At 45.8% G+C, this 10,309-nt stretch overlaps 1 protein-coding gene across 6 annotated transcripts in view; it reads left to right on the forward strand.

Annotated features, from left to right (window-relative positions):
* Positions 1–10,309, forward strand: part of RUFY4 (RUN and FYVE domain containing 4) — a 31,213-nt gene that overhangs the window by 17,567 nt on the left and 3,337 nt on the right. For 5 of the 6 annotated variants that reach the window (XM_023761140.1, XM_023761163.1, XM_023761144.1 and 2 more), the window contains 3 exons: positions 133–279; positions 5,323–5,433; positions 5,978–6,585. In XM_023761140.1, the coding sequence (XP_023616908.1) occupies positions 133–279; positions 5,323–5,433; positions 5,978–6,080 (361 nt within the window). In that variant the 3' untranslated portion in view covers positions 6,081–6,585. Of the gene's footprint in view, positions 1–132; positions 280–5,322; positions 5,434–5,977; positions 6,586–10,309 lie in introns of those variants that run through there. The other variant, XM_023761159.1, reaches the window with a different exon arrangement.

Consider the following 10,309-nt stretch of genomic DNA (forward strand, 5'->3'; position numbering starts at 1 on the left):
GGGGGAGAGGTGGACTTCAACTTCAGGGGACACCACCAGTTCCTCTAGGGCTCTCTGGCAGACAGAGGCCCAGCCTAGCTCAGTCAAAGCTGAGCTTTTCTCCTCAGAACTCAGTCTTCCCTTTGTACCCAGGTGTCAGGAAGAGCGGGCCGGGCTGCAGGCAGCGCTGGAGCAGAGGCAGCAGGAGGCTGAAAGGAGGGACGCCATGTATGAGGAGGAGCTTGCAGGGCAGCGGGACCTGATCCATGCCATGAAGAGGCGGGTGCTGGAACTGATTCAGTAAGTGGGGGACAGTGGGCAGGGATGCAAATGGGAAATGGTATGGGATATAGAGGCTGGGGAATGAAAATTCTGCTCCACTAACAACTACCAAGCAGGATTCTGGGCCTTTTGTATATACTAATTCATTTCCTTTTTTTTTTTTTTAGCAACGCCCTGCTATTATTACCATTTTACAAACTGAGGGTCAGAGAGGCTGACTTGGCCACCAAGGACACACAGCATATAAACTGCATAGAGTCCTCTGACTCTAAGGCATGCCCTCCCCCCCAACCCAGCCCACATATATACATACCTACTAAAGTTAGGAGAAGGAAAGGAACCATGGGCTGAGAAGAAATTGGGAGAAGGGGCAGGTTAACCAAGAGGTAATCGCATGTCCTACATCAGCCTGCCTACTGGACTTCCTCAGATCACTGAGCCTGTGGGCCTGTCCGGGTCAGCTGTCCTAGGTTCCAAAGGCTGAGCTCACCAGAATCAATTCCAAGCTGCTAAGCTCACTGAGGGATGGAGATGTGTAAAGCCTGGTCTCTGCTCTTTGGTCTAGTGGGGAGATAATTCACAGGTGTGTCATCCTTTACGCAGTTCAGGAAGTAAGAGACCACTACGCTCAGGTTCCATTAGAATTGGAACTCTGCAAGATCATCTAAGTCTAAATCCTCTTGCACAAAATCCAAGTGATATTAAAGGTGAGAAAAGGAGAGATGAACCTGAAAAGAACAAACAAAAAAATGTAAGGAGTGATCTCCTCCAAGGAACTGTCAACTGGGTGGAAGGAGTATATAAAAATTTAGCTATATATCTCACAAAAGAATTTAAGTTCTCTAACAATAAAAGGTACATATAGAGCGAGATATATGATTATTAAAGGAAAATAGAAAATTTCATGGTAGAAGAAAAATATATACTCCCAAAGTGTTCAGAGTAGGATTAAAACTTAGCTCTGAGCATCTTGACAGCAGAATAAAAAAAAGGAAACACAGAAAATTGCCTAAAATTCACTGGGGGCTGGCCAGTGGGAGGGACCGTGGGCCGTTGGCCAGTCAGCCCCACCCCCTAGTTAAACTCCTGGTCAAACTCCCAGTCGAGGGGACAATTTGCACATTAGTCTTTTATTATATAGGACAATGTCCCTTGCATAAGCATTTTGGGAGATATGGCCCTAAGTAAAAAGTGGGGGGAGGGGAGAGGAGCCAAGGAGGTTGACTTGTGCCTCAAGCTAGACCAACCACACATCATCTATTCTCCATCCTCAGATCTCACTAAAATGATTGTGAAAGAATAAAACTACCAACAGAGAGAAAGGTGGAGGAGCCAACCAGAGATGAGAGAGTCCAGCTAATTTCCAGAAGCCAAAAAATGGATGGAGAAGCCCAGTTAGAACTTCAGGGCCCAGAGACACCAGGAACACATACGGCAGAAGTGAGATGAGGTGCAGAAATCAGGGAAATTAACTGAAGACGTGGATAGAAAGACTAATGTACACCTCCTGCTTTCTGCCTGCCTCCCCAACTGCACAACACCCAACAGTTGAGGGGCTTATCTGCCAAGCAAATAATTCAAAGGTCCTTATCTGGAGAAAGTTAGATGCCCCAAATAAAAGAGCAGTGTGTTCTGGCTTTTGAGAGATCCGTGTGGCAGGTACCTCCCAGCCCAGTGCCTCCTAAAGGGAAGCCCGAGTCAACCACCCCAACCCATTACTTGGAGCTCCAGCAGCTTTACTGCCTCTTCTTAAATGTGAAATGGCAACCAAGCTTTCGTAAGCATTTGAGTCAGTCTAGAACATGAAGAGAGAGACAAAGATAAACAAAGAAAGTTCCATCTCCCATGAAACAAGAGGCTGTGAAAAGCAACCACCCAAAGATTAGAAACATTCTTGGAAATTAAAATATCACTGAAATTTTTCTCAATTCACTAGGATTGGAAGAGAAAGATGAGTCAATCTCTCAGAAAGTAGAATAAAAAGCATAGAGAGATGGGACATATGAGAGAAATATTTAGAGACATAAAGAATCAATCCAGGAGTTCCAATATCTTCTCCAACTGAAAGGAATTCCAGAGAGAGAGAGAGGGAGAGAGAGGGAGAGAGAGAGAAGAAAATAGAGAAGACTATCAGATAAAAATATGAGAGACTTTCCCAGTTCTAATGGACATAGATCTTAAAGATTTCATTGAGTGATCAGCACAATGAATGAAAAGGGGGGTGGGCACATCTAGATATATCATTGTGAAATTTCAGTAAAACAAAGATAGGAAGACTATCCTAAAAGACAGGCCACTTATGAAAGAAGTAGAACACAACAAATTTTAAGAGTCAATGGTGTAATACTTTTAAGTTTTGAAAAAAGCTGAGTTTTGCCCTAGAATTCTATGTCCAGCTAAACTATGGAGCATGTGGGGAAGGTGATAGATGAAAACACATTTTCAGACAGACAGATCACAGAAAAGTCACCTCCCACACAGCCTTTCATAAGAAGATAATTCAGGATGTGTCCCAGAAAAACAAGGAAGCAAGCCAAGAAAGGAGAAGATGTGGAATTCAGGAGACAGTAGCTCTAGGCCAGGAGAGAACAAAAGGGAATTCCCAACATGACTAGTGGGCAGCAAGGCCGGGAAGCAGTCAGTCCAGGCTGTAGCAGAAGTATTGCAGGCCCAGGAGGAAGGTCTCAGGGGAGAAAGAGAATCAGCAAAATACCTGATATGAAGAATTGGGGTGGGCAAGAATAAGTAGGCTAGTCTGGCCAGTGTGGCTCAGTGGTTGAGCATCGACCTATGAAGCCAGGAGAGGATGGTTCGATTCCCGATCAGGACACATGACCAGGTTGCAGGCTAGATCCCCAGTATGGGTCATGCAGGAGGCAGACAGTCAATGATTCTCTATCATTGATGTTTCTATATCTCTCTCCCTATCCCTTGCTCTCTGAAATCAATAAAAATATATTTAAAATAATAAAAATAATAATTAGGCTATGATAAGGCAAATTATGCAAGGAACAAAGAAAGGCAATTAGACACAGTGCAATATACAGATGATGTCTCATAGAATTGTTCACTAGAAGCTTATATAATTGTATTAACCAATATCACCTTAATAAATGTAATTTTGAAAAATAAAATAAAACTCTGTAAAAGAAAGGCAATTAGAAAGTCCTAGAAAAACAACAAATTCCCAAGAAGGGAAATATTATAGAACAAAACTCTGCTTGAAGCAATATGCTTACATATTGTCTAATAATATAAATACTAGTCACTGATTTTTTCACCTAAAGGCAAAGCCCAAAAAATGATTATAATTATACAACAAACATAAATGTTACCACCTAAACAATATTATAGAACAGAATTCAATAGAACCTTCTATGAAGATGGAAGTGTTCTATATCTGTCCTGCCCAATATGGTAGCTACTAATCGCATATAGTGATTGAGTACTTCAAATGTGACTGGTGTGACTGAGGAAATAAAGTTTTCATTTTATTCTATTTTAATTAACTTACATATAAATTTACAAAGCCACAGGTGGCTGATGGCTATCCTACTGGACATTGCAGGAATAGATGACAAGTTAGGAGGTGGGAGGAAAAAGGGATGCTGGCATCATTGTATTACAGAATGGCAATCCTAAGATGCTACCTATAGTTAATAGAATGAGTGAGAAATAAATGTGTGAGACTATTCAGTAGAAGTCCAGTAGTAACCAATAGAGGAACCAAAAACAGGGATATAACTACATGGGGAGGAAGGATGAGGATTTAATGAAAATGATCATAAGCTGTCCTCTGACATCAAGGTAAGGAGCTCTATAGAAGACGTTCTCTCTTGAAAGAGCAAGAAGGAGGGATATGAGCATGTTAATTAAATATGAAAGTACTATCAGGAGAAAGAGCTAAAAGATGTAAGTGGTTTGCCACAGAGAATGGGAAAGTGTCTATTGTCTGTGCTGTTCAATTTTTACATCATGGGCATGTATCATTCTGATAAAAATTTAAAACAACCCTCTTTCTTTCTCTCTTTCTTGCTTGCTTTCTTTCTTTCTTTTGATTTTTATTGGTTTCAGAGAAGAAGGGAGAGGGAGAGATAAAAACATAAATGATGAGAGAGAATCATTGATCGGCTGCCTCCTACACACACACACACACACACCAACCCCGGGGATCAAGTTGCAACTCGGGCATGTGCCCTGACTGGGAATCAAACCATGACCTCCTGGTTCATAGGTTAACACTCAACCACCGAGCCACACTAACCAGGCAAAACCACCCATCTTCTTAACACATCCTTTAAAAAAACAACAACAACAATGAAGATAGGTTTTGTGTTTTTTTGGTTGTTTTTATTGGGGGGAGGGGGCATAAACATCTATAACTCCAAAGCAGTTTGTACCAAGTGCCAAATAAAAGATCATAGGCGTTATATGCTATAGGAGTCTGGAGCAAGAAAGCCCGGGGCCCTCTACTATCAGGGAGCACTCTTCCAAGGAGGCAGGCTGTGAACAGGTTCTTCAATAGTGGGTTAAGGTTATGATGGGCCACGGGGACCTGTCACCATCCATCCAGTCTTCGAAAGACTGGAGTCTCACTCTTAGGTGTGTGAGTCTCTCACTGTCTTCATTTCTTTCTCTCTCTCTCTCTCTCTCTCTCTCTCTCTCTCTCTCTCTCTCGCCATCGCTATGTCTCTTTCTCTCCATCTTTCTCTATATTTGTCTCTCCCTCTTTGTCTGTGTCTCGGTCCCTGTCTGTCTCTGCATCTTACTCCCTGTGTCTTTCTCCCACTGCATTTGTCTCTCTACTTCTCCATGTGTCTCTGTCTCCCTCTCCGGGAGCTTCCTCCGAGGAGGCAGGCTGTGAACCGGTTCTTCAATAGTGGGTTAAGGTTATGATGGGCCACGGGGACCTGTCACCATCCATCCAGTCTTCGAAAGACGGGAGTCTCACTCTTAGGTGTGTGAGTCTCTCACGGTCTTCATCTCTCTCTCCTCTCTCTCTCTCTCTCTCTCTCTCTCTCTCTCTCTCTCTCCCCCCCCCCCCCCCCATCTACCCATCAGAGAGAAGGACAACCTGTGGCAGAAGGTGCAGCAACTCTCTTCCGTGGCCCCTGGGTGCTGTGTCAGCTGTAGCAAGCTCTTTGGCCGGCTGTCTCGGCGGTATCCATGCAGGTAATGGGTGGGACAGCCCAGTTTCCACCAGCCCACGGTCCCCTGCCCACTCCGGGGAAGGGAGGGACACAGGAACTGGGCATCTATGAAAGGCTACTTAAAGCTGGCCACTCATATTACCCAGAACTTAGCAGAGACATGAACGAGAACAACAGAGAAAGGTCAAACAGGAAGGGCATCTGGAAGATGGAATGGTGCAACCTTTCTGAGAATAGACTGATTAATGGGCTTCTCATCTGGGAAGAGATTTCGTGTACAGTGGAAGCTGCTCCCCCGGCCTCCCTCTGGGAACACAGTGGCAGGACAAGCAGCAGGAGAGAGGGAAGTGGGCCATCGGGAGAACCTGCCATTTGGAATTAGAGGACCCTAGAGGAGTGGAGCATTGGGTCACCCTTTGGGAAAGGGGAGGCCTCCTGGGACAGAGCCAGGGCAGTTCTGCTAGGAAATGAGAGACAGACAGTTGGACTTAAAGATGCTCAAACCCCATGACCCCCTTCCCTATACACACCCATGTGCTCCCCACTCTTTCCACCTTTGCTCCCAGGCTGTGTGGAGGCCTGGTTTGCCATGCCTGCTCTCTGGATTATAAGAAGCAAGAGCGCCGCTGCCCACCCTGTGCCCAGAAAGGAGAAGCCCAGGTTGTCTAACCAAGACCCGCCCAGGACTGGCCATCCATTCCACCCTCCCCTCCCTCAGCACTTTCAGGACCTATGATCTGACCAGTACTACCTTCCAGAACTTGGTGATTTAGGCAGACGGCACTTGAGGAGCCAGACTGTGGCGTGGAGAGTGGAAAGGACCAGGCTGGCAGTCAGGAGATGGCTCAAGCCCTGCATCTCCCACTGATGAGCAGGGCGACTCAGCTCTGCAAGCTCTTCTGTAATGTGAGGAAGTCAGGCGTCATCCACTCTAAAGTCCCTTTGGCTTCAGATCATCCTTGACTAAGAATAAGACCCAATGGCCTTGACTTTCTCCTCCACACTCCCTGCTCACCCAGACTGCCCTTCACCACACTGCACTGTCTCCGGTCCTCAGGAGCTACCTGTCTGGAGTCTGCTTCGGGCTCTGTTTTTGTCCCACTTTGTTTTTAACATCTTTCCTGAGGCACTACTAACATACAACACACTTCACATAAATTGTACAATTTGATGAGTTTTTGCTTTAATTTATACCCATGAAGTCACCACCATATTCAAAATAATGAATACATCCATTAGTGCCAAAGTTTTCTCCTGCCCTTTGGAATCTCTCCATCCCCCTCCCTTTGTCCCACCCCCAGATAACCACTTACCTGCCTTCACTAAAGACCAGTTTGCATTTCCTAGAATTTTATATAAATGGAATCATATGGTCTGCCTTCTTTCGCTCAGCATAATTATTTTGAGATTCATACACATTGTTGTTCATACTCACAGTTCCTTTATTTACTGTTGAGTAGTATTCCACTGCCTGGATATAGCACCATCTGTTCACACAGTTACCTGTTGCCAGACATTTGGGTTGTTTCTAATTTGAAGCTATTACAGATCAGTTTCCTATAATCATCGAATCTTTGTGTAGACATATGCCTGTATTTCTCATGGGTTAATACCTAAGAATGAAATGGTCAGGTCATATGGCAGGTATATGTTTAAGAAACTGCTGAGTTATTTCCCATAAAGATTATATGTTGTACCATCCCACCAGCAGGGTGTGGGCGTCCCAGCTGCTCCCCAGGGCATTTGGTTTGGGGGGCAGGAGAAGAGACACAGACATGGAACTTGGGCCTCTCTGTTCTTCCCTTCCAACCACTGTGGTGAAGTAAACAGTTCCAAGTTGTGAGGCTAGAGGGAGGGGCTAAGTCTAGGTGACTCTGTGCAGTGCTCACTCACTAGACTTTAATAAAGACAGTTAAGGATTCGTGTAGCTCTGTGGTACAAGTTATATCCTCTGACTGTCCAAGAAGTTTTACACAACTCGTTTCATTCACTGGGCACCCATTTGTGGTGTTTCCGAAAATACTGTTTCTGAAGAACCATGGACCCCACTCTGTAACAGGGCAGACTCTCTTGCCCTGAGCAGGCATGCAGGCTGTCCCCGGCCTCACAGGACTGCCACAGCCTCTGCACCAGTTGGGCAACTCTGTGGCTCTGACCAGAGCCTGTGGGCCACCTCTTGGGGTCAGGGCCACCTAGAGTTGCATCCCATTACCATCTTGTGGAGCAACAGTTTTGCAACAGCAGTTCCTGCCCTGGAGAGCTGATGAGAACTTCTCCTTAGCAGAGTCACCAACAAGGTGGGTGGGGGAGGGTCAGGGAATAGAGGGAGGGAAGGGTTGAGGCGGGCAGAGCTGGGACTCCCAGCGCAATTAGGTCAAAAGAATCAGCATGCCTTCCTAGAGGTCACACTTGCTCAGATACTTCTATTAGAGCATGGAGTTCAGACCTGCCTGGTGAACTAATGGGGTAGAGAAGACCTAGCAGAAAAGCCTAAGTTCAAAGCAGAAGCAAGATGCTCCTGGATGAGAACTCATCAGGAGGAAATTAGGGGCCAAGAATGGGAGAAAAGTCCCCCTGGTTGAGAGTGATGGAGGACAATGCTGGGAACCAGCCTCTAGCTTAACACTACTCCCCAGAGGGTCTTCTGTGTCACAGGCTGGGGGTGCCCCGGGTGACAATTATTTCTTTAACTAGAAGTGCGGTGCAAGAAATTTGTGCACTCAGGGCGGGGAGGGGGGCATCCTTCAGCCCGACCTGCACCCTCTTGCATTCTGGGAGCCCTCAGGGGATGTCCAACTGATGGCTTAGCCGCCATGGTCTGGTGCCCCTGCTCACCTGATCCACCATCCCGCTGCAGCTGATGCCCACCATGTTCCGCATGCACACCCTGGTGGTCAGCGCACATCATAGTGACCAGTTGTTCGGTTGTTCAGTTGTTCCGCCATTCGGTCTATTTGCATATTAGCCTTTTATTATATAGGATTATACCTGCTTTCACAAACCTCACAGTGGGGAGTCAGAAGCAGCCAAACAGATGATTACAAAGCCTTGTAATTGAAGACATGATAGAGGAAACCCAGGTGTGCTGTCCATGGAGGTGACCACTGGGCTGGATTTGAAAGGAAAGGGGGAGTTGGCCAGACCTAGAGGGTGGGAAAGAGCATGCCAGGAGAGGGAAATGCATTCCAGTCCCTGAGGAGGAACCAGAATAGTTCCTAGGGGAAGTACAAGTAGTTCCCTGTGGCTGAAGTTAAGGGTTCATGGGGGTGTGGCCTGAAATGAGACTGGAGAAGCACACAGGGATCAGATGCAGGAGCACCGGGTACACAAGACAGGCTTTTTACGCTGAGGGTAATGGGGGGTCCTTAATTTAGAGAGATCATTCTGGTAGCAGAGTGGAGGATGAATTGAGGGGGAAGACTTGAGGCAGAGAGCACTTAGGAGAATAGTGGTAGTAGCAGTAGAAGCAACAGCAACAGCCAACACTACCAAGCACCATTTTAAGTGCTTCACACATGTAGACTCATTGAATCCACAGGACAGTAGGTGTCCTCATTATCCCCCTAGTACAGTTGATGAAACTGAGACCTGGTGAGATTAAATATTTGCCCAAGGTCTACAACCAGTAAGTGACATGGCTGGTATCCTAACTCAAACAGCCCGGCTGTGGAATCCACAGTTATTGCCCGACTATTTTTTAATATATTTTTATTGATTTCAGAGAGAGGAAGAGAAAGGGAGAGAGAGCTGGAAACATCAATGATGAGAGAATTATTGATCGGCTGCTTCCTGCACATCCCACACTGGGGATCAAGCCCACAACCCAGGCATATATGTACCCTGACCAGGAGTCGAACCATGACCTCCTGGTTCATCGGTCAACACTCAACTGCTGAGCCATGCAGCCTGGACTATCACCTGACTATTGCAGTAGCTTCAGGGAGAATGAAGTGTTGCCTAACCCTGCCAGGGAAGATGGTGAGGAGAAGATAACTAAGAGATGCTAAGGAGAGAAAGAGGGAGGGGAGTGTGAGACGTGCGGACGGGCATGGATGAGAGGGAGCTCTGGAGGAGAAGCACGTGTGAGTTTGCAGCATCTGTGGAACCTTAGGGGAGATTTTATGAGGTAAGTGCACGTAAGAGTTTGAGCTGAGGAGAGAGCTTCAAAGAGAGGTTGGGAATTACAGGTATGAGAGACACTGACGAATTGGGTGGTCGCCAAAGCCAAGGAAGGAGGTGGGCTGGCCTAGAGAGAGCAGGTAGAGAAGAGGAACATCTGATTTCAGGAATGAATTGAGAATAAAGTAACAAATGAAACTAAGAGAGGTTCAGGAGAAAGAAGAGAACGGGGTCAGTGGGATTAAGTGATGCAGAGATCAAATAAGATAGCACTTGAACAGTAACCATTTCACCAAATAAATAAAACAGAACATACCTTCATGTGAGAATTCAAAAAAAATAAAGAATTTACACATCCCCAGATATGAGCCAGCAAAATTATACTTAAGCTACCGAAACATTCCCAAAGATGCTCACAGGAAGAAGCTAAGTATCCATCTATAAGATAATCATTATATAAATCATGATACATACATACCATGAACCACTATGTTGTCATTAAAAAGAGTGAGATGGATCTCTATGTAATGATGAGGAATAGGTCCATGATACATTCTTTTTTCTTTAATATATTTTTATTGATTTCAGAGAGGAAGGGAGAGGGAGAGAAAGATAGAAACATAAATGATGAAAGAGAATCATTGATCTGCTGCCTCCTGCACGCACCACACTGGGAATCGAGCCCACAATCTGGGCATGTGCCCAGACCGGGAATCGGGAATCGAACCGGGACCTCCTGGTTCATAGGTCAACGCTCAACCACTGAGTCATGCCGGCCG

This window comes from Myotis lucifugus, unplaced genomic scaffold (assembly GCF_000147115.1).
Source record: "Myotis lucifugus unplaced genomic scaffold, Myoluc2.0 scaffold_3, whole genome shotgun sequence".
NCBI lineage: Eukaryota > Metazoa > Chordata > Mammalia > Chiroptera > Vespertilionidae > Myotis > Myotis lucifugus.